Below are 25,741 nucleotides of genomic sequence, written 5' to 3'. Positions count from 1 at the left end.
TGGTTTTGTGGAATTTTATTCATATATATCCATATTTACTCATTTTTGACTGCCACTGTTAAAAAGTGTATCATTACAACATCCTTTTAAGCATAAATATCTTTTTTCTTCTTGAAATCTGGTAACGAAACCAAATGAAAACAGTTATGGGTCAGCTTCAGCACCATTGAGTTGTACATTCTCTATATTGCATCAGGCTATAAAAATATACAGATCAATTTTTTGTCTTCTTTAAACATTCTTTCCTTGTTGTTCAATGGCATGAAACAGGAGAGGAAGATCTCATATGGAGTGATGAGGAATTAAGCTTTACTTTTATCGTATTGATGAATCCATATCAGATGCCAGGTCATTCACTCATTCACACTTTGCAAGGATGGATAACAACCTTGTGAGAAAAACTAGTTCAAACATACGACACTCAGAGTGCCACCGGCCTCGCAGTCATATTTAAAGCAAAATTAGTGAAGATGATGCTGTCAAAAACAAAGGAGTGTTTTGGTACAGTGGAAGTGGCCAGTGGGCTGACTATTCCTGTTACAGTCACAAAGTGAGGACGGTTTCGGCCTACTGAGGGGAGAACATTTGTGACTACTGGCTAAGGTAGCAAAATGCGTGTTAGGTCAGAGTTTGTTCAAGGTTGCAAATGCTTGCAAAACGTTCTCCAGATTTCCGCCAACAGTTTTTGTGATTTTTCTTGTCGCACATGTGACAAGAAAAGTACAAATCGAACCTTGAGCCAACCCTGACGAGAATGCAACTTTGCTGCCAAAATAGCGACAAAGATGACGTGCTAAAACGATTTTCCAACCTCAAATAACAACATAACAACAAAAACTCTCCAACGCAGAAAAGATCCCCAAAAACTTGCAAGTCATTTGAACGCTTTGAGGCAACCAAGAAAAAATAAAGGCGGTCAGGAGTTGAGCTTGTGGTGCATAGAGAAGACTTGGGAGATGTAGGTTCATGGGTTCCTCGGGTCAATGGGATTATTGCCCTGTGTCCGTCTAACACACACCCACACACACATACTAGACATACACACACATCTCTACCCTGGATGAAAACGGTGAGAACAGACAACGAGAGCAAAAGAAGGGCTGGTGATCACGTTCTCTTGTGTGTCCCTTCTCCCGCCGTCTCTGCTGAAAGGCAGCCTCCATCCTGGTGGATGCAAGCCTTTGTGCGCACGACGTCGCTCGTTTTCCATCCGACTGTCTGTCAAGAGTGGTGCTGCGGCCTATTGTCGCCTGCCAGGATTCACATGCGCGAGGAGGAAGCCAGCTCGTAGAACAAGACGTAGCCGTCACTGCTGCGCACTTGGCTGGAGGACATTGGCGTTACTCTGGAGAGGGAGAAGTGTCACCGTTTCATTACGTGGATTCCTGTGAATGAATAGCTAACCTGGATCCAATTGGCCATCTCTCATTCGTTCAGGAGTGACTCCAGTTTTAAGAATTTATGCTTCATATATCAAGCCATTATAAATCTCATTGATCAACAGCTTCAAACACGAAAGTACAGAGTAAACTTATTATTGGTCTTAATTATTAAAGCTGCACAAAGTTGACATGACACAACCTGAACCATGTAAAAAGACAGACCTCGGCCAAAGAAAGAAAAGTCGTGCAGTTTGGACACAAGATGGCAGCAGATAGCTGTGAGCTATGAGCTAAGTTATTATGAAACAAGCCCAATATTTACAGCATCTTGTGGCCCATGTTGGGAAAATTAAAGTAGCATCGACAGATCAATGTTGGATGAATAAAACTGCTTAACATTTTCAAGCATTTTGTCATTTACTTGAGTGGTAAAACTTCCTAGGAATAGAGGTGTGCAGAAATCATCTTAAACAATAACTCAAGGGATGTTATTGTCTGAAATATGCAAATGAAGCACTCTTCTAGTCATCACATGCTTCATAAAGGTCTCTTTTTTTAAGTCCAAAGTTAAGGGTTCAAGCATACCTGGAGTCATTGAAGGTGTACCACTCCCCAGATGTAGGGTTGCGACAGTAGGCTGTGTAGTGACCCCCCATTGTCGTGCCTGAGTGGTTGGACACAGCATACAGGTTGTACACTGCATTGACTAAAAGACAACAGAAAACAAGGGCAAAAAATTTGGGGTTTTTTCCTTAACAAAAAAAATATATATACTTGAATTACAACTTTTGAGAAGTAGGCTATTTTCTTTACAAACTTACTGCTGTTTTCGGAGGCGAACTCTCGCAAGTCAAGATCCTTCATGGGGAAGTTGACAAAGGTTGACAGTTTGCTGGTTCTCCTCGCTTCCGAGAAGCGTTTGAGGTCTGCATACCGAGGAGTCAAGGAGGCATGTTTTCTGTCTTTAAAACACTTCTTTACAGCACTGATGCCAAATATTATCTAACTATAAATTATTGTTAGTGGTATCACAGGTGTTGATCAATACACTTAAACATTTGATTGCAGTCAAATACAAGAGAAAATCTTTGGGTTGACGAATTGTGCTTGAATTATGTACATAATTGAACATAGCAAACACTCTCCAAGCTTTCAGGTCTAACTAAAAGTGTAGCAGAAAGATACGCAGAACTAAGATCTTGGGGAACTTCTGTACGGTGAATTTCTTGGTGCATCTTCTTCTTGCTTTGCACTTGTAGCACGTCTGTAGCAAAAACCAAACAATGCAACTAAGTATTGGCATAAAAGAAAGTACGACGCTGTTCTGTACTGAAACGTACCGGCTTCTCATCTCCATCGAGGACATCTTCTTTGGTGAAGAGCCGCATGCAGTCCATGAGGCTCACTTCACCGTAGCCCTTCTGAGTGTAAGCATAGATGCGTTGACATTAGCGCACAAACACACACAAACACACAAATACACAAACAGATTCAGAGAGGAAAATTAGAGTTTGAAATAAGATGTTCTTTCAGATCTCATGAACTGTATTATTTTCAAATTTAAAACATCTCTGTTGGAGCTTTGGGGGTCAAGGAGTAAAGTTGATAGATGAGAAGTACCTAGGGGCATTTTTGTTTGCAATTCAATAACAAGGGTGTGTTTAAATGGGAGTAAGGTGGGGCACGATAATAAAACATCCCTGCACTCATTGTGTGGCATATTGAGTGTCCAAACCTTAGCAATTGGCAGGGACAGATCCCAGAAAGGGTCAAAGACAGTCGAGCAGAAACCACAATGGCTGCAGGTTAGAGAGCTCTTGAGCTGCCCTACAAACAAGTCTGAAAGACAAAAGATTGCACACCTCAGCTTCATCTGCATTGGGCCATTGATGCTTAAATGATATAGTTCAGCTTACCAACAATTTTGCTGTCTTCCCTTTCCAGGTATTTACTCCACATCTTCTTCCCTTTCTCCTCATCCCTGATAATGAACAATGCAATCCACTGTTAATGTCAGACTGTACATGGAATATTACATAGCCATGTAACCAAATGCAAAAGTCCTGCAATACCGTAACAGAAGCTCTGCCCTTGCAAACTCACTTTCTTATAAATATATGTTATACATTTTGATAACAGCAGAGAGAAGTTGCACAGATTAACACTGACCCTTAAACTAACAGTTAGGTAATGTATAATAATATCCAAAAAGAATTAGGGCATTAATCTGACCAGCGCAGACCCAGAAACCGACATAGCCTTCAATTACTGCTCCGTGACACAGTTTGCATCATGTGTTACAAATACACACAAAAACTAACAAATGTTTACATTTCACCTACAGCTAATTTTAAAATGTTGGATGCTAAATACTAATGACATTAAAAAACTGAACTTTTTGGAAGTTCCTTCTGAAACTGAATAGACAATTGGTATATTGTACATTAGATTTTTTTTATTATTATTTGGGGCACACATTTATTTATTATTCAACAAGTTCCTGATTGCCACATTTAAAAAAAATCAACAAATTTCATTAATTATATTCAATATCAAATTTTCCAACTGAAAACTTTTTTTTTCAAAGCAGAAGTATTATTACTATTATTGAAGTATGAAGACGATGATGATTATTATTACTATAGTTTTTCATTATGTAAGTGCCCCACTCGTCTAAACCAGTATGCTAGTTAATATTACGGTTGTGTAATAAGAATTGAGGGGAAAATGTGCCTGTTTTTATCCCCTTCAAGGGGCTACCATCTGCTGTTGACTGAAACTGATGTCACAATGCCCATTGGCTCAGCTTACAAATGACACGGCTCACTTGTTTTTTAAGTTTGGTCACATGACATTTGAAAGGCATTTTGACATCAATTTTATTTGTCAGCAGATAGCAGTACAGGACAAAATGGCAACCCCCTGAAATGGATAGAGCATGTTTTTTTACCTTAATTCTTATTTAATAAACACAATATTAACCAGAATGCCATCCAGCGTGAGCACAACATATTGCAAAGAAAGTTTTGGATTTGACTTCCGCTTTAACAGGGCTCATGAGTGATGGACAAGATTGTGCCTCGTTGGGAGACAACATGCATTTTATGCTGGTTGTCTCTCACAATACTTACGGAAGGTGATCAAAATCTTCGACAGTGCCTCTCGGCCTGACCGTCACTCTGTTGACCTCATTGTGCAGGCCGTCCAGGAGGAAGCGCAGGAACTCTTGAGCGTCCTGTTGGCTGGAGAAGACAATAAATAATTCAATGCCAATGACCTCGACTCACTGCTTGACAAACAAACCCACAGGAATACACAAGACAAATATGAAAAAAAAAAAGCCTTACTTGTATCCCACAAATCTGGGAGCGTATCTCTGGATCTGAGTTTTGAATTCAGAGGGACTGACAGCTTCACTGCTGGTTGACGACCACATGGTTTGTATCAGCTTGGCAAACTCTACCAACATAGACACAATAATAAAATGTAATCTAACTGCAAATGGAGAAACTGAAATCAAAGCCAAAGTTTAAGAGTGGGAACACGTTTCTGTCTGAGCTCCGAGTCTCTCTCACCTTCCATGAGGGCCGTGTTGGTGCGGCTGTTGTTGTTAAGGTCTCTGCGGTGCGAGTTGTGCAGGCAGTAGTCTCGCAGACTGTGTGTGTTGCTGAGACACTGCAGGATACTATTCATGAAACACTACAAAAGAAAGCAAAATAAAATGTCAGATTTCCTTAAAGTTGGACAGTCACATGTTGAGCTGCTAATATCCCCTGATGCACCAATCTGAAAATGTGCCCTCTATCAACAGGTTTTCATCAGTGCTTCAAAACATCTTTTTCATTCTTGAGTCAAATTTCAATGTAACTAGAGTGTGTTGATGTGAACGATGGACAAGATTTGTATTTTTCAAATTAACATGCAAAGTTCTAAGTAATAGATAATGGATAGCTGCCGGAAGACAGTGTCTCTACCTGTGTGAATCCAAATTAGTAACTAGCAGATATCTGATATATTGTATACACCTAAAAACTGGACATTCATCCAGTTTGCGATAGATGGCACAAAATAAACACCTCCAGCCGCAATGTTCTCATGTAGACAAAAGTTTTCTACAGCATACACTGCTGCTGTGGTCACAGGCACAAAGGCAATATGCACTTTGGCAGGTTCAAACCGGTAAAAGGCAAAGAGAAAGAGTGCTCCGTGGCCAAGAGTTCAGAGTGCTCGATGAGCTAACCTCACAAAAAGAGCAACACACAAATCCCATTTATTTTAGGAACCCTACAAAAGCCTGTTGCCTAGCAGATAGTCTTTCAGACCCCCCACTTTGGCGTGGGCGGATGTCAACAAAGCGATAACATATACCACACTAACTGCAAGTCTGTACAATTTCTCACTTTACTAGATACACATGTCAAATGATTTCTACTGTAAATGGAAGCTGTACTCACTGTGTTTCCCAGATTTTTCAGTCCAACCAGTCCCTGGGCACTTTTTGAGTTCTGGAAAACATCACACAGAGATAAGATCAAAATCCTTGAAGGCATATTTATGATTTGACAAGTTTATAGTGTTTTTTTATTTTTTATAAATAAAACAATGTACTGTATTGTAATGATATATATAGTGAAAATAAACATTTGAATGATGTTTTATACATACATTTGTTTTTGGTAAAAAATTTTGCACACATACTATAATACTGATCATTTAATTTTATGTTCCAAATGCTTTGACGTATACTGCATTTTTTTGCAATAGAAACATTGGTAAAATGAATCTAAGCAATGATTACTTGAAGTCTGCAGCACTAGGCTTCAGCTTCAGAAAATGGATGGCAAGAGGGATGTCTGGATGTTGTGTTGGTAAATGACGGTTAAGTGAGTGACGCAATTGGGGGAAGGGGGGGGGTCTTTTTACCCTCTCAGATTGCAGAGTTCTGGTCATCAACAGAAAATACCAGAAAATGTCATAGCCTTGAGCAATTTCTATCCAGTAGCTTCAACCCATAAGCATTTTCAAAATGAAATCAGGATTTAGGCTTTTTTTATGTGTTGTATTGGCACATGTTCACAGTCTTGACAGAATGCAAAATTGTACAACTTGTCACATAATGCTGTTCAATTCCATTACACAAGTGCAGTTGTTACATAATTGAATGGCTGGAGCTAACACAAAGTCAGGGGGTGGATAAGGAATGTGCCCTGTTCTAAGATGCCGAGCTTGAAGTCACATTTTCAGGACAGACATCTACAGAAGCGTATTGTTGCCACTCCAGGAAAAAAAGTAAAAATAAAAAACACATAAAAATGATCATGTAATACCGTGAAAATTCTCATGTAAAAATGATCATAAAACATTTGGAGCACAACACAATGCTCTTACTAAAATAAATTAAGCGTCATATCCTGACCACTGATGTTTGCAGTATGATGGTGAATTGTTTTCATGGTTGTCCACAGATGGTGGTGCGTGCATGGAGCATTTTCACCAAGCATTTGTGTGACAAGACTCAATAAAGGCTCCATCATGGCAATCCTGTTTGGACACCTTAAATTGTATTTCATAAGACACAGTACCCCATCAGCACATGCACCCACAGATGCACGCTGGTTACACTGTGCTGACTGATGCCATGGCCAGATTGTGCCGCCTCGTCTTCTTGCTATTGGCTGATGCTAAGCCGAGCTGACGTCACAGGTAGGGGAAAAAAAAATCCCTGTTCTGTCTCTGTAGCAACGCTATTCTTATCTTTTTTTTTTTTTTTAATAGGATGCAGTGTTAGAGGACATTACAGTGAGGCAGCTGAGAGTGGAGTATGTGTGATGCAGTGTATGTGATTTACAAGCCTTCAATGGAAAAAAAAAATTGAAGCTTCATTGGCATTAGACCAGAATACAAAGCAAATATTTTTTATCTTAAGCCTTATGTTAAGTGACAGAAAGAAACTTTCACAACATCACTGAGGATGTGTAATTCATTACATTGATAATCTTTCTCAGTAATGTACGGTCAGAATTATTGCAGTTGTTACGTAAATTGTAATATGAACTAGGTCACTTCCAAGGTGAAAAAAATCCAGCAGCTTTTACTAAGGTGATTGAAACTGCCTTTCAATGTTAATGACAGGATGTGACACAAAAGAAAATGCAATTACACTTCAATATCCATTTCCTAAGTAGCACATCAAAAAGGATTGGGACATGAATGGGAATCGCTGGCTCTTGCTCTGATCCCAGTCAGTAGCATGACCATAATGACAGCTAATTCCGTTATGCAAATGCTCCAATGATTCTCAGACGTAAGCAGTTTAAAGCAGCAATAGTGTGTGTGTGTGTGTGTGTGTGTGGTGGATTAAACTCGTGTACACACGCTTTGGCTGTGGGCAGGGAGCAGTATTATCAGCAACATTACAAAATGAAAACCATGAATTATATCCCTATCATGTAAATAAACACATTTGTAATATGTGAACATACGGTAATATGGTCACATGATTAATATTTATTGCTTACATGGGTTTTCTTTAGGCACTCAGGCTGCCTCACACCTTTGTGAAGACTCAAAATTTCCCATAGTTGTAAATTGAAACTACAGTTCGAAAGGAATGATGCATGGACAGAAAGATAAGTGATAATCATAAGAGGGATCATATGACCTCACATTCCAGTAGTTCCATGTGAACAGGCAGATGTATACATACTGCACACTGCAGAGGTGGCCCGCCGGGAGACTTAATATAAATGCTTCATTCATAAATGCCGTAAAGCACCCTGGGCTACTGCTGAACTACTTTAGAAACACGGCCCCTTTTAGCCTAAAAGCATTGGGAACAGAAAGGCATTCCAGGAATCAGGTTGAACGGAAATAAGGGACATAACAAAATGTCCTTTCGGCCGGTACCCGACCGTGAAGGTATAATAAGTATAATCTGTCCAATCATTGTGCTCTCTTAATTCAAAGATCAAAATCTGCTGGAGGGTTAGTTTGGAGTGGAGGAAATGGATCACAGCAAGGTCGTAGCAAGGTGTGTTCCCTAACATGCTTTTTACAGTCAGCCTTTTTAATCAATGAATCACTTTGCTGCTTGGCTACGAGTTCAGCCACCAGTATGAAAGGAATAATAGGTATACAGGAATAATCCAATAATAGGGGTAATCTATGCAAAGAAAATTAAATTGGTCTCAATTCATTTTTAGTTTGAACAAAAATATTGAACACAGTTTTCTGGTTGCGTTCGTTATCCAGAAAATGTATTCACCCATCTATTTTGTACTTGCAGGTCAGCTAGAGCATGTACCACCTGACTTTGGGTGAGAGAAGGGGTACACCCTGGACTGGTCACCAGCGAAGCCCAGGATATTCATATATTTCATTTTATTGCAAAAAATTGCTAATTTAATTCAATAATTAAGTTAATAAATTATGACAACAATAACTGATAGCTTGTTGCCATCTTGGCAAAACTGTCATCATGTGTCACCTAACATATTAAGGCAGGGATTGTCAACCTGTCGTCCGCGACCCTCGAGTGGTCCGTGGCGGTATTGCAGTGGTCCACGAAATTGGAAGTGGAAAACATTTTTAAAACTAAAATCAATATATTATTTGGACTTGATTTATATTCTAGCTAATTTTGTCAATCATTTACCCATCCAAACTCTTAGACTTACAGATGCAAATAAATAGCCTATATAGGTCTATCCTCCTTCGGTGCGAAACGAAATAATATTCCGCCAAAGCTGTGGTCCCCGAGTGGCTTCGTTGTTATAATGGTGGTGCCTTGGACAAAACCGGTTGAAAATCCCTGTATGAAGGAACTAACAGGTGACAGTTTCCCACCTCTCTAATATGCTTGTGTGCAAAGCAAACAACAGAATGCCTTAGTCCACCTGGCAGTGCCCACCACCACCAGCGGATCGGCTAGCAAAACAGCATGAGACAGAGCAACAGAACAATCTGTTCTGACTTGCCTCTCTCACCTTGGCAGCAGGGCATGGTCAACAATATCTCTCTTCCCCTCTGAGGCTACTTATGTTGCTAATGTTAAGTCAAAACTCCCACGTGTGTACAAGTAGCACTTGTGTGAATGTGCGTACGTGCACATGAGAGGGAGCAAGTGAATGCTCGCAAGAACACTTTCTGGGAAAGGTGTCTTTTTTTACCCTTGAAAACAGACAGATGGTTGCATCAGGCATCGTATTTGTTGTACCAGCTCGGCTCAACGTCTCACGCATTTACACAATTTCTGATGCAAGCAAGTAAAGAGCACAATCCTACTAAGAAGAATGGCTACTTTTCTTGGCCTTAATGAGTTTGCAGTATACTGCAAAACTAATCACAACACAGTACTGTAACACTTCATCAATGAGAAAGCGATAAATCATGTTATTTTTCTAGGCTAAAATTCCGACTGTATTAAGTATGCATGGCTGTGTTATTCATTTAAAAGACAGAATTACCAATTTGGAGTGAATGCAGTGTGCGTACTAGAAAATATGATGCCCAGGAAATACCCTATTTATTATTGGGTACGCACCATGCACCACATATGAAATGCAGCCACTGGTTACATTGCCTTGTGTGGTACATATTATGACGGATTGGATATTGATATCCTCTTGCCATTCACAACTACTTACATGTGACTCTACTTGAAAGATGGCCATCGGGTAATAATGAATATCATTCGACTGTGAATCAATCCTAATTAAAAGAAAACTACATGCAGTGAACCTCGGACTATTGTTCAGGAAACCCTCATGGGGAAAAGCAATATTCTTTTCACACATATATTTGGAGCGTTTCTCTTACGGCAGTTTTGTTACAAAGCATTTTGTTTAACAAATCGATGCAAACCACTGGTGTCAAACTCAAGGCCCGGGGGCCACATACGGCCTGCAACATCATTTTGTGTGGCCCGCAAAGACAAATTGTGCATCAAATTCGTGTGTCATTACTAGAATTGCAAATTGTCTTCACTTTTAATGTCTTTCTTTTAAAAATATTTGACTAGTTTTTACTCTTCTGATTTGAAAATGAGTTATTTGTCAGTTTGTTTTGTAGCTTTTACTGTATATAATATGAGGTGCTCATACATTTATTTGGGTTGACAGTCATAATGGCCCTCCGAAAGAAGCTATGACTACAATGCGGCCCGTGAAACAAATGAGTTAGTTTACGACGTAAACTAAGATATTATGATACATTTCAGCTTATAAATATCAAAATCTCACAAATGTAGGTTATATTATTATTATTATCATTATGAATCATATCATCAATAGGCAAATCCAGAGGTAAGACACAGAGTTATCGATGCTTATCAAACAGAATGTAGTTGTTCGTCTTCAATGCCAGTGTCCCGTGGGGCTTGCTGCACATGTCCAGAAACAAACATACACGCACACTGTACACACCCTCATGTAGCTGCATGCACATGTCTCAGATAGGCAACCTCTCACACACACGCACACACGCCAGAGGGAGGACATAGCACGTTCCCCTGCCACGCTGGTTGTGGACGGGGAGGGAGCGGTGAAGGTGTTTGACAGTGCAGGGGGAGGGGCAGGTGCACAGTGACAACAAAACATTAAGCGTGCCAACCAAGCTGAAATCACTGGCTAGCTCCAGAGGCCACACTAATATGATTTCACATTACATAACAGAAGCTGGCACATTTTCAACACCGCACTGCAACTTTCTTTTCCCTTATGACAATAGAGTTGTCAAACCCCAACTGTTTTGATGTTTATTTCATCAGGAACAGCAAACAATTTCAAATTGACCCGAGGCATTTAAGTATATATCTACATTAACCCAAGCAGAGGTTTGATTCATACAAATGACTAGTTACTATGTTAAACTGGATATATTTTATGGCAACATAACGTGTGTGTTAATTAGGCTTTTAAACCTTAACCAACACACTGACTGCACCCCAACGGTCAAATTTAATGCACCACATAATGATGAGATACACTATTAGACATTACGTGTTTGTAACATGAATGCTTCCACAATATAACTGCAGAGGTTACAAAAGCGACTCTAGCCAGGTGGCACACAGTTGGTGACACACCACTGGTGTCCCTCTGAGAGATTTGAGTACAAATGTTATCAAGTAAACATGACGGAACATGTCCCTCCCCCATGTCACGAGAGTACAACTCAGTTCTGTCATTGATCATGAATTAGAATGAATATTTATAGTACATGATATCATATTTGGCAACTGTACATTTTACAATACACCAAAAGTATAAAGGAATCCCTGTTTGATTGATTTATTTTTCTCTTTCTCTCTCTTTATGGTCAATGAACAGCAAGCAAAGAGCCTCGCAGATAAGAGCAGTATAGTAAGAGCAGTTGTAGTGTAGCCAGCCCTATGGTGAGGATTAAGCGCGGTTATATAAGCAGTGACCTGCTAGTGCGGGCCTACTGTTAGCTCCTGGCACCGTGGCGTACAGCGGCTTAACACAGCGGCTTACCTCTGCAAATGACTCACTTTAACGTTAACCTGACACGGTTTTCGGCGGAATACATAACGCCCAAGCAATCGTGACAATGTGACTTTTATGAATTACCAACCTCGTAAAGCATGGATTTACTGATCCTCGCAACAAAACTGCTTGATTCGAACTAGAAAACCATTATTTACTATATATTTACTCAAACGTGACGCCTTCACAAAAAAAAAACAAAAACACCTTTGCACAAATTCAACGGACACGTTGTGTGACTTAACAAGAACGTAGTGGTCGCTGCGTTCGTTTCTTACCTTGGCTTGGTTAATGAGGAGCCCCACGAATGCTGAGACCAGCACCGACCCTGACATGCTGCCTTTTCTCCGCATCTCTTGCTTAAGAAACGGCAACGCGGCTGCCGGTGGTTCCTCGGGTACGGTCACCGTGTATGTCTGTCTCATGCTGGGCATGCTGAGGAAGAATGGAGCCGGGGCTCACAGACGCGAGTCGACGAGTGCCGGTTGTCTCGAACGCGCTTCTGCTAGCTACAAAAACTGTCGTGTTCTGTCGCGCGCTGTCATTCATTAAAACAGCAACACGCCGAATGGATAGCGCTTCCAAAACCTCCTCTTTATAGTAATCGCACCTTGTGAATTTACGAGAGGGTGTGGGGGGGTAAAGCACAATAGAAATAAACCACACACAAATCCGCTATTACTCCAGCGTCCACATAAACAGAGCACTATCTATGAATATGAATCTCATTCCGTTTGACAGCACGCTCGATCCGCCCCTAAACAGAGCCTGCCTACCACACGCGTCATCGCCCGCCCTCGGCCAAGCCGTTACGTCAGAGACCAGCTTCCTCCGCACTGATGTAAAGACCTCAGCAGGGGGGGCTGGCTTCAGGCTATGGTCAAAGACCACACGGGTATGGATTAATCATGGCAGACACCTACACTTAACCAACTCTGAGCAAGATGACGCATTAGCTTTTAAATTACACACAAAATGCAAGTGATCCTGTGTAGGACTTTCACACACTACTGAAACTCTATCTATCTATCTATCTATCTATCTATCTATCTATCTATCTATCTATCTATCTATCTATCTATCTATCTATCTATCTATCTATCTATCTATCTATCTATCTATCTATCTATCTATCTATCTATCTATCTATCTATCTATCTATCTATCTATCATTGGAAAGCAATAATATTTTTATGTCATTCAGTTCCACCACACCATAAAATTAGGACGTAATACCAGGAAGTAATATTGCTGTGATTTATAATACAGGGTTGTTTATGTTTTGCAATTCTCAGATATATTCAAGGCAATTTTTGACAAATGATACTGTGTTTACGTACACTGCTAATTTGGGCGTCGTGTTTGTGTTCTTTCAGTGTTGTCACATGGTCAAATGACAAACACGTTTGACTGAAAATGGATCAAGAGAGCTTGGCAAAAAGCTATCAATCCCAAACATGTTTGACTGAAAATGAGTCAAGAGAGCTTTTGCAATAAACTATCAATCCCAAGGGGCCAAGGTTTATCATCAAATTTCATTTGAAAATCTACTGAATACATTGTAAATTACAATGATTGCACAATTGTTGTGTCTGGGTAATCTTCAGGAGAGGACGTGTAGTGTTCCCAACAGGAATCTCATGTTACAATCTATTTGTGTGCACAACAAATAGACAAATATTTCACCTCCCTATATGTAGGAGACAAGAATCTGCTCCACGGGAACTCCTATGTAAGAAAATATAGCATATACTGTATGCGTGATTCTTGCTTACGCCAGAGTATTGGAGCCAAAGATCTGAAAAGACGGCTTAACAAATAGGTCTGAATGAGAGTCTCTGCAATTTGATTTTAGAGGACAGATTTGGTACTGATTTGCATTTTGTCAACTGGATTAGAAAACAACAACACATATACGTTGTGAGGTGCAACTGATGACTTTGTACTGACAATGGATTTTAAATCAACATTCCGTGGGGAACATTAAATGCTGACAAATGCTTTTAAACACACACGGGGAATGTGTGGGAAACTCCCAGGACAGAATGAAGTCTTCTGTGGAATTCTTTGGGAACAGAATGATGTATTCGGAACAAAGTGTGGAGCCTTAATAACAGATGGTAGTAAAATTTGATTTCTGGTGTAACCAATTGTAAATTATACGAATTATTATACTTTTTGCAACACTCCCACTGTGTTGGAGTGTCAGACAATTTATTATCAGTCAATTTGAGGTTACAAAACCATGTTATAAGATAAAGACAATACAAAAGACACGCTCTGAGGCTTTACTCCCATGCCCAGTGCTCCTTCTGACGCAAAGGGTGAATTGAATTTACATGACACATATATATATATATATATATATATATATATATATATATATATATATATATATATATATTTTTTTTTTTTTTAAGTAGATAAACCTTAAGAGTGGTGTTAAAACTCAATATTACCCCTCAAAATGTCAAACATGACAACATTGATAAATATTAATATTCCTCCTATGTTTTTTTTGGAAACATTTTTTATGTCACCACAAAATACCACAGATGATGAAGAAGAAATATGTTATTACCAGCCTGGTTGCTGAGTAGCACACGGCACAGATAAAATGAAAATAAGTAAAAAATATCAAAAAATATAGAACATATTCTGAAAACGCTCAAAACATGAGCATATGTTTATTACTTGCTATCGTGACTGATACTACTCAAGTAAAGATCATGAATATTTTAGTAATTAATGATCCTAGAACATACTTATAAATTTAGCAATTATTTTGGTAATAAATATTTAGCTTCAACATTATAGATGAATTGTGTTTATATCTTTACATATTTTGTTTTGTCACCCTGGTTGGACCAAGTCGTTCTCATTTAAAAGTGACCTTTTCTATGGAATATATGAAGTGAATTAATTTTGTTCAGCTGTAAAATAAAACAAAAATAAGACCAAAAACAACGTAAAACTCCTCATCCTTGTAAGAGTGTCAACAGACAGGAAGCAGGGAGGGAATCACAGCTCAATACTCCCATCAAGTGGCGGCTTAAAGTTATTGCGGCAATAGTGCTGTAACGTCTGCTTGTTGAAATTTAAACGTGTATACAATTAATCATAAATTCATAAAAGTCACATAAATATAAAGTTATGGACATGGATAGAAATAAATATGAAGTGCATGCTTTGCCTACATATTTTTTTTCAATTTACATTTAACTCACAATAGTTATCACTTTTGTGCATTTTATGTTGCAGGCTCCTCTGCACTTCAATTTTTTCTCAAACTAAAACATTGCATATTATATTATGTATTCTTTCTCTCCTTCATTCTCCACCCACATTTGCTTTTCTCACCCTCCTCCAAAGATGAGGACTACTATGTGCAAATCAAATGTACCTCAGAGGAAAGTAGGTTATGTGTTATGTGTTTTCTGCCCTCGAAGAAGCTTGGGTCACAAATAGAGAGTTTAAAGATGACGCCTACAGACTGAGCTCATCGGAGGTGTGAGTTAGCTAATTGCATGGGGTCAGAAGAAGTCCTGGGTTAAGAGGTCATTTGTTCCCAGCCACTTACTCTACGTAGCCTTGAACAATCACAATAGGTTTGCATATGATTATCTTGTTGTTATTCAGTTGGCAACCCAATCTGATCTAGTATTTCAGTTGTTCTTTGCCTTCAAATTTACATGACTGTACATGTGAAGACCTCAGTATCATCAGTGGATCATTTCAATTCAGTGTGAGGAAGAAAAAAGGTGGTCCTACCGTGGAGTCCCGAGTGGAGCGACCTACTCCACTCGTGCTTGGCTCCCACACTGAAGAACTGTGTAATCTGCTGCTGCTACTGCTGCTGCTGCTGCTGCTGCTGCAGCCTTCCTTAGTGGAGCTCCATGAAACGGCCTCCTGAGTAGTGCTCCGTGGTGGGCCCGGTGAGTTAGTGCCATAAGTGTTAGCCACCTCACTGGTCCGAGAGCGACAGCTCCTCGAGGCGGTGGAGGAGGAAGATGGGCTGGCAGCAGAGGTGTCATTTAGGCCCAGAGCAGCCAAGTCCCTGGTTAGGTCACTCTGGGATGATGATTTACGTCGATTAAGCGACATTCTGGAGGCCACCGGTGATAAAGAGAGGTAGCTGGACTGCGCCGAAGAGTAAGAGCTGTATGTTGTGTAGGCTGACCCCCCACTAAGTCCAGAACCTGCATAGCTCTTGACAGGGGTTCGACTGAGGCTTTCACTGCGGCGGTTGCTGCTACTTCCAAGGATGTCTGTCCGTGGGATGACACGGCCCCGGTCTGGGTCCAGGGAGGTGCTGTAGTTCCGGCTGCGAACCGTGGAGCTGCCGAGATAGCTGGAAGATGTGTAACCTGAGGACGAGGTAGTGGAGGCAGGGGACTTGTAGGAGGACAACCTGTTCCGCTCACCGTAGGAGCTAAGGCTTGAGGTTAAGGGGGAGCTGTAGGAGCTGTAATGGCTGGTGTAGGACGGGCCAGCATAGCGCTTGGCAGTGGAGGAGACGTGGGACATGGTGCTGGTGCTGCTGGGTTCTCAGCCACAGGAAAAAAGGGACTGTGGAAGACTGCATTGACTGCAGGCACAGCAAACACACAAAAGAGGGATAACTTTAGCTGCTCCTCTTAAATAATAATAAAAAAAATCATTTCAGCTTCTCACACAATATTAATTTGATGAAATTGTTACAAAAAAGTATCAAATGGAAACTTACACACATTCTCGTCATTTTTTTTGAAACAGCCAAAACTTATTTCATTTCAACGATGCCATTTGCGCACATAAAATCCCGAGGCGTGTCACTGTTGTGAATTACCTCCCATTGCGTCACTTCAAAAAGTGCTACCGAATAAAGTCCCGCAGACTTCCACGGAACAGCCTTGCGTCTTAATGCGAAGACATAGGACCAGAGCACCCTCACGTTCTTTTTTTGTTTGTTTTTTTTTTCGTGTTGAACTGTCCGTTTAGTTTCTATTTATATAATCATTAATACTATAATTTATTGCACCCATTGGGTGTGTGTGTGTAAATGTGTGTGAGCTCCACTTCTGATTGCTCCGAAAACTCTTTCTCAGTTGAAACAAACAATATTCTGATGTAGTCATTAAAATCAACAGTATACGTAATTTGTAATTCGTGCAAATTAAAACTGTCAATTTGAGTAAAAAAGTCGCGTGTGATGACGCGTGAAGACAATTTTAGTCTGGATGGAGACGAGTGTGCAAGACGCAAAGAAACCAAAGACAACGTTAAAACCATCATGGACGTGATGGCTTCATATGGCAACTAAACAATGTCACTTTAAAATATATTTGTTTTAACTCCGCTAATGACTTCAACTGGTAATATGTCTGTTCAAGCCGAGATGATTCTATTAAGACTATTTTTGCAACTAAATGTACTAGAATAACCGATACAAATGTACTGTTATCAGCTAAAAGTTTCTCTTGATGTATTCGTGTTTTAAAACACACTACAGCATATTGACCCTAAATTTACCTCTTACCGTATGGCTCCCTCATACACACTGACTGCTACACTAAAATAATAAATAAATAAATATGTAAACAACGAATATATTTAGATTGGCCTGGTCGTCATGTGGGAGGAGTTGCACACAAATGGGAAGACCGTATGTAGCCTGTGCGCATGCATTTAACACAATAATGACCAAAAAATGGCGGTGGGCGTCACGATCGGATCGAAATTGGCATGTCGCAAATTGTTATTTTGGTAATTCATGAGTCAATTATTATAATGGCGATGAATCTGTGTAAAATGCATCATGAGGCACCAGCAAGCAGCTGCTCATTTAAAATCATTCTCCATTTTGAAGTAAGGGATGCATGTGGAAACTAAAATTAAAGTAAATTAAGATGATCGTTTTTGGGCTGTCTATACATGATTGCGAAAATTAAAAGGAAAGTGATACTCGGGCTGTTAACATTTTTTTTAGCTGTAAATGTTTAGTGGACATTAAAATAGAACCATGCAAGTCAAAGAAAAACAAAAAGGGATCTGGGAATAACTTTTTTTTCACCCACAAACTTCGGTCTTACGACATGCTTTAATTTTGATGGAAATAAATAAGTAAGTTATGATTGCTTTTTCAATGCTGCCATGAAACCAAGTTCTGTCGTGCATGGTTTGTATGACAGAAGGCCTGGATTACCAATACTACACATGCATGTCAAGTAGGTCTACAGAAGACAAACAGTGGGATCAGTGTGAGGCTACTAATGCAGTTTGGAGGGGGAAAAAAAAAAAAAAAATCTTGTTTCTTCAGTTTTTCTTTTGATTTGTTAGATTTCAACAAAGAAAGGTAGCTGTGATGACAAGCATAGAGCTGTAAAGATAATGGTACAGAAAATAGTCTGGCTTCTCAGTACAATATGTCAAATGTATTAAATTAAATATCCCAGCGTCAATAAATAAATTGTGAGGTTTCACTGCATAGAAATGAATCCACAAAACTCAGGGAAGATCTGTGGAACTGAGAGCCAAGTAGGAAAAATCTCACAAAATCACATTCAGTGTCCAAAATCAAATAGATAATAAACATAATATATAGTAATGTCTTCCGATTCTCCATTTGACTTCTCGTGCAATGCAAACACCTTCCACACTTATTGGTATGCCCTCCCACAGCTTCAATGGGAGAGTCCAACATTGTTTGAAGGTGAGGACCAGCTGCTCACTCCTGTTGCTGCTCTGATCCAAGGTTGGCTCCATGTGCAGCAGCATTTGAATAAATAAAAGTATCTGGTGTTGCTGATCCGTGTTGAGTTCATTGTGGGAGGCTCCTATTTCTTCTATATCTTCCTCAATGTGTCCTAGTACTGCATAAAATATCCTTTCATGCTCTTTTGGCAACTTGCCTACTCTCTGAATACACCTACAAGCAGTAGTTCTTCCCAAAGCAACTTTCCTAATAGGTGTCTGACGCTTTCTCTCTCCTCTCCCCTTTCTTAGGCTTTCTCTCGAACCAAATGTTTATCAATAATTCAGAAATAGAGTCGACAGGCAGGTAGCATTCTGGTGATAAGCCAACGTTTACTGCTGGCTAAATCACAAATGCAGGCCAGGCTATGCTGGCGATTGTAAAAGCAAACAAATTGAATATTCTTCAATGGCCGACATCTCAAACGAATAGAGAAGGCTTTTGAGTTAATGAAGACAAAAGTGACGGCAGAAGGACACACCAGCTAGCAGCCATTCAAATTGTGAGAATCTCCAGGTGAAGGAAATCAAAATGTGCTGATAGACTCCAATACTGATGCATTCCTTAAAATGAGTTCGTTTTATGTATAGTTAGATAGTTCCTCCCGTTCCTATTGGAACATTAGACGACAAGTTCTCTCCATTTGCACTGGCGATCTTCTTGCTCCATGCCATCTCTCTCAGGTCTTCCTTGGCTGTTTGTCTCCACGTCTTCCTTGGCCGCCCTCTCTTCCTCTTTCCCCCTTCTAGCATCCAGTCCATTGCCACACTCTCTCTTGGCAGTCGGAGTACGTGCCCAGCCATTCTCCTTTTCCTGTCCGAGACTATGTCGGACAGTGGTGCTACCCCTGCTCTTCTCATCAACTCTTTGTTGGTGATGTGGTCTCTCCATGAGATCCTCAAGATGTATCTGAGGTGATGCTTGATGTCTTCATCCATGTCTCGCAGTCGTAGGTGACTGTAGGGATGACCACTGACATGTAGAGTGCTGATGGATTTTGACGTCCAGATATTCCGGAGGCGTTGGAACACTCCTGCTATTTATTGTTTCAAATGTCCAAATACTTTTGAAACCCTAAAATTAACTTGTTCTGCGTGTGGGTGTAGATAACAGTCTATTTACCGTTAAATTAATCGCCTCGCCTTAATCGCCTGTGTGATATTTTTAACAATTTTTTATTTATTTATTTTTTTTAGCACCAAATAATACAAAATGAACAAAAATAATTGGTTATCAGTAATCCGGGGTGGGGATTATGTTTGACGCAAATGACATTTTATCTGATAGTCCAATTGATTGATGGATTGTCCAACTGATTGATGGAATAATGGATAAAATAATCCATCCATCAATTTTCTGTCATTATCCAAATTTGTGTTACAACAGGCTAATATAAAGCAGTTGGACAAGCACCTGACACAGTCAAAGAAAAAAACATAACTCAAAATTTAAGAAAGAACGGTATTGGGATTGGGGGATTTCTAAAAGTTTGGCCATCGGGATCAGTTAGAGAACACGATGGATTTTCCTTTTGAGATGAGAGTAGCCAAGGAAACAACAGCACACAGACACACTCTCTGGATACTTGAGTATTCTCATTCGTTCAGCAAGTTTGTAGCTTCCATGACTACCTTTGTGTTTTTGTATTAACAGAGTTTCTGTTGACTCTTTAACAGACCAATATATCAAATATATCATCAGTAGGTGAATGAGAAAACATTTGAGTACAAAAGGTAGAAAAGCACTGCCAATTTTCACTTTTTATTTCCTAATCACAACCACATATCAGGATTACAATGGCAGCCAAATAAAATAATACAGTTCACTGGAGCCTATCCCAGCTGACTTTGGGCACTAGGCGGGGACACCCTGAACTGGTCACCAGCCAATCGCAGAGCACAAATAGACAAACAACCATTCACACTCACATCTACAGCCGATTTGGAGATGTCAATCAGCCTACCATGCATGTTTTTGAAATGTAAGAGAAAACTGTAATAACCAAAGAAAACCCATGCAGGCACGGGAAGAACATGCAAACTCCACACAGGAAGTTGGGCCTCAAAACAATCGTGGCAGCTAACTTGACTTTGAAGACTGGCCTGAAACTAAATGATGCATGCAATTTAATGTTTCCAGTGCAGTGAGCACCTGGACACCACTTATCTACACCCCTGATAATAATGATAAAAAAGAAAAAAAGTTCTGATGATAGCCTCTGAGCTGTGCAGGGTTCAGCTCTGACAAGTGTCTAAATATATTCTGAAATGTGAGCAGGACATTGCTGAGGCCACCCTGACGCCCCATTGCTTGCTTTCAGTCATCAGCTGCATACTGCTTCACAATCTTGGCTTTGCTACTTGATCTCAAGAGCCACAGGCGGACCCGATCCAACTATTCCCAGCAACAGTTTCAACACAATGCAGCGTATGTATTTAGCTGCACTCAAGTCTAGAATGAGCTGGTTATGACTTCAAGTGAATCAAACTGAGGGCAAACTTAAGTTCCAATACAAAGATCTTCAAAATGGACAAACATTTGACAAAAAACATTAGCATCAATCCATCCGCCCGCCCGCCCGCCCGTCCGCCCGTCCGTCCGTCCGTCCGTCCGTCCGTCCGTCCATCCATCCATCCATCCATCCATCCATCCATCCATGTCAACACGACCACATAAGTGAGCGAATTGGTACAGTTGCCCTACTCCATTTAATTCGAGTTCTTTCTATGGCCTCTGTTTTCAAGCTCATTGCAAATCTAGGGCAGCAAGCTGTCAAACTCTACATGGAAGCAGGCTCGACAAAGTTTGGGTATTCTCCCGGAAACACAGTGCTTGGCGCAATTAAAAACCAGGCAATTTGCACAGTTGTGGATGTAAACACAGCCCAGTACATTTTCATAGTCATTTTAAAACATTTATCAGGCACTAAACATTTTTTTCTTCCATGCATGGAAACTGTATATACAAGTCTACCTTCTTCATGTTAGTGCATCACTCTGTATTTCCTTTTTAGCTTTGTGTGCAGAAAGTGCTAATCAGTAGACGAGTATAGCTGCCTGAAAATTTTGATTTCCAATCCAATACTCACTGTCCAACCCATATTTTAAAAAGTGGAACATGGTCAAATTAAGGTTAAATTTAAATGCATTTTGAAATTTCTCATTTCACTGGCGTTAATGCTGTAATTTGATTTTCTTTAGACATATATTGACAGTACTCTAGTACATCATGCACCATACATCCAGTGAACTGACAGAATGTGTTAATCTTTAAAATCATGTGTGTGACCTGGTTACCTGCCGTAGCAGTTCCCATAGACTGCGAAGGCTCCTGGGCTACTTGCCCTGCTTTTACTGACCCACAATGTCCACACACTCACAGGCTTTGTGACATTGATCCCACCTGAGGAAACATAAGGACACACAAACAAGGCTGTGAAGCAGCAACATATACAAAGTTTAGACCAGGGTTATTTCCTCTCAGGTGACCAAAATTTAATAAAAATACATCTAATATTGTCATGGCAATAGCGCAAAATGATGATATGAAATATAGAGGAAAATTTATTACAGCTTGATAGTCATTTCAATGTTGTGTCTCCGAGACAATCGGCCACCCAATCAAAATAGATTTGTCATTTTGGATCCCGGCCCTTATTTTGAAGAATTATTACAAAGACCCACTGTTTTCATCTTTGTGTCTCTCACAACAGGCTCAGCAACTACAAATGTCTATTTATGGCTAATGACATACAATGTACTTGCATGCCATGCATGTATCAAATCACCATAAAAGTGCAAGTATAAAGTCCAGGTAAAGACAATTCCAAGACTCCATCTGAAAAAGTTATAGAATATCGCTAAATATTATTTTCAAGACTCATTCTTCCACCAGAGGTAGAAATCATTTACTTTCACTATTCAGGGCATGAGTATGTTAGGGGTCTATTGTTAGGATGGAAAAACTAAAGAACTTTTGAAGATAATCCCTCATCCTTGATTCGTTACTGTGCTTTGTTCGGAAGACGTAGCCAACAGCTGAGAAAAACAGGCACCTAAAACAACAATAACTATGAAATGAAAGCATTGCTGTATGAGGTCCTCACCGTTGTTGTTCTGAGCGGTCCGACCAATGGGCAGATACAGGGCTGCTGCTCGAGAGGCTCTGGCCCAAAGAGTGTGAGAGGATAGTATGAGCACAGTCATCCAGAATGCCAAGGATCAAGTTACAGAGCTGGTAAATATAGCAGACACCTATGACCTCGCCGGGTCACTCAACACTCGGACGCATTCCGATTTGCTTTTAAAGAACCAGCATTTCTCCGTAGTCAAGTCGAGCTGGGCAAACAAACAAAGATGACCACTCTGCTAAAGTCAGCAGTTCACAGGAGATACAATTCAATAAGAAGAGTCAGCTTGGGGCAGTAAATAATGCCATGATATTGCAAATCGCATAGCTGCTGTATTTGCACTGAACTCAAACTTCACACCACTAGGTAAAATGCGATAACACGGACAGAAGAACAGTGGAGCCTCCAAAGCAGAACATAACTTGTCTGCTGGTTGGCTTCCAAGTCATTCAAATTCAAAACAAGTGTTGCCATAGGAAGTAAATTAAGTGAATGAATGTACCGAGCATGGCTGCAGTGTGTTCACACACCCCTCTTGCTCACTTTTTAGGAAATATGAAAAATAATTTATAGTGACAGCCCTACTACAGGCTATATAACTCTCTTAAGATGCTAAGTTTTTGAGCTCTAAGTTTTTAAACAAATAAATTATGTATTTATATATATTAACAACATATACTAAATATAACAAGATAAATATGTATATATTTAAAAAAAATTCCACCATTCATTTGACCTGTAACCTGTACAACTCAACTGAAAAAATATTTTTGAGAGAGAAATTGTGATTGCACATTTATTTACCATTTTATGGACGTAGCTATGTTCAGAATTAAACATATCTACCGTATTTTCTGGACTATAAGCTGCTACTTTTTGCACAAGCCAGTGCGACTTATCTATGGATTTATTATGATCTTTATTATATTGTATGATGGAAATTAAACATTAAAACACCTGCGGTTTATAGTCCAGTTCGGCTTATTTCGGAACAAAACAGGATTTCCCCCTAATTTTAGCTGGTATGGTTTATATTTGGGTGCAGGTTATAGTCAAAAAAATTACAGTAGTCACATTCAAATTTATGATAAATTCTTATTAAACTGACTCAACACACACCTGCAACCATTTAAATATGTCTCTCAAATAAAGTTTGGATGCTGTGGTGGTCTTTTTGCTCTTTTTGTTTTTCAGCAGAAACCTGAATATTTTATGCACACTGAATGGTATTTGGACATATTCATAAATCCTTCTAACAAGACTAAGGCTCCAATTTCAGATGAGAGAAAAAACAGAATGATGCTGCGGCCACAATGTTTCACTATAGATAGATATTGTGTACTTTTGGTGATGAGCCTCTTGGCAGTCTCCCTGACCAGATTTATTCTCTTCTTCAGTTTTGGATGGACATCCAGTTTCTAATATCGTTGAAGAATGATATCCCTAAGCTCTGTCTGACTCCAAAAAAGGCAGGATGACCTAAGAACATCATGAACTCTATTTGGGATTAATCAGATGCACTATAAATTGTGGCTCCCAATTAATTTAATCTTGAATGTGATTGGTTAATTGTAAAAACAGTCGTATCAAGAGTTATATTTTATATCTGTCTGGAAAATCCATACTGGAGGGCCTGATTCAAGATTCAGACCACATAGTTTTTGGAGTGAAATCCGACTATTGTGCTACCACAGAGAAGAAATGACGTGAGTGGAAAAGGACGGTGGCAATGTGGTGAGCAGGCACTGGACTCGGTGTAATGTTACATGGCACACGGAAAGAAGATGGCACAACATCGCCTGCACTACAATAAACGAACAATCTACAACATGATGATGACTAGTGTTGTGCTCGGTCAGATTAGTCCTGCTTGTTGTGACGTCAATTCTTGCCGTAGTTTTGTAATGATTGCAACCAATTCATGAAGAACACATTTACTCGAACGTACCGGCTAATATCAGACTAGGGGGGCGGGGAAGGTGGATCGTGTGCGTCAGGACTTCATGCAACCACATACAGTGATGGTTCGCGGTTTAGAGACTGACTGAACACAACTATAACACGGCTCCCGGGGTATCTTAGTAACTAGCGTTAACTTTACTAAGCCACATCCTGTTCTATATGTTAGAATCACGCAGCACCATCTTTCAAACTGAAGCCCTTGACTGAACTTTAATGGCACCCAAAATTGCATTTGTAACAGGGAAAAAAAAAAACAAGCCAACAATCGGCAAAGTGCTGGCGCACCGATTTCGCCGATTTTCAGAACTTTTTGACTTTTTTGAGTAATTCATCGGCCGTATTTCATGCAAACGTTTACATGTGTGGTCTGGAAGGTTAAGAATTCATTTAGCAACGTTTCCATGGTTTTCAGCACTCGGTTTGGACGCCCGCTTCTATCGGCGTGATGGTAACCGTATTTACTCACCCAGCAGTGGGAGATGCGACGGCAGTAAAACGCCCCCCAAAAGTAGCTCGTTAGCGGGGTTGTGCTGATTTCTTCGCCGTTACATAAGTTGCAGTGGACGCTGGTGTTGGACGGAAGACCGCAGTGCTGGGCGTTTAATCAACCCTATGCTGGAATCCAGTCGTTTCTTCAATGCAGTTAGAGTTTCTGCAAGCAAGTAACGGAAGGTTCCCTTTAACTGTGACGTCACTCTGACAGCGTAGCTTAATTCTGATTGGTTAAGATTTCTCAGGGAACGTCACGAGTCATGGCGGCGGACCGCCCCCGACTTGGTCGTCATGGAGATGAACGTAAACATTGCAGATTTCTTTCACTAGAAAATATGCTGCATTCAGGGTTTCAAGGAAAGATGATTGAAATGTATCATTATGTGCTGATGGGATATGTTTTCTCCCAATACATGACGTGAGCTCCAGCTATGATAATTTCCCAGCGAATTTTAAAAAGCGGATGTTTAAATCTGAAGAATTTAAATTGTTCAATTAATCATCTGCTAATGGTGGACAATGTGTTTACCTAAGATTG

General features: G+C 40.0%; 1 protein-coding gene across 5 annotated transcripts; it reads right to left on the bottom strand.

The window, feature by feature from the left end:
• On the bottom strand, positions 1-25,377 carry usp2a (ubiquitin specific peptidase 2a). 5 transcript variants are annotated; one of them, XM_049725206.1, is made up of 15 exons: positions 25,178-25,377; positions 22,726-22,784; positions 21,917-22,022; positions 15,659-16,475; positions 5,837-5,887; positions 4,958-5,081; positions 4,730-4,841; positions 4,514-4,624; positions 3,299-3,363; positions 3,118-3,221; positions 2,723-2,803; positions 2,568-2,646; positions 2,204-2,308; positions 1,968-2,088; positions 1-1,345 (listed from the first exon to the last, which is right to left on the bottom strand). In XM_049725206.1, exons 4-15 carry the CDS (start codon positions 16,412-16,414, stop codon positions 1,261-1,263), a joined length of 1,794 nt encoding a protein of 597 aa, XP_049581163.1. In that variant the 5' UTR covers positions 16,415-16,475; positions 21,917-22,022; positions 22,726-22,784; positions 25,178-25,377; the 3' UTR covers positions 1-1,260. The 5 variants fall into 5 exon arrangements, with proteins under 5 accessions (XP_049581163.1, XP_049581165.1, XP_049581164.1 ...); XM_049725208.2 differs by having other exon boundaries at positions 2,723-2,800; XM_049725207.1 differs by lacking the exon at positions 22,726-22,784.
• Between the last annotated feature and the right edge of the window lie 364 nt (positions 25,378-25,741).

This window comes from Syngnathus scovelli, chromosome 7, assembly GCF_024217435.2.
Source record: "Syngnathus scovelli strain Florida chromosome 7, RoL_Ssco_1.2, whole genome shotgun sequence".
Taxonomy (NCBI): domain Eukaryota; kingdom Metazoa; phylum Chordata; class Actinopteri; order Syngnathiformes; family Syngnathidae; genus Syngnathus; species Syngnathus scovelli.
The sequence above is the reverse complement of the archived record's forward strand: the minus strand, read 5'-3'. Positions and strand labels throughout refer to the sequence as shown.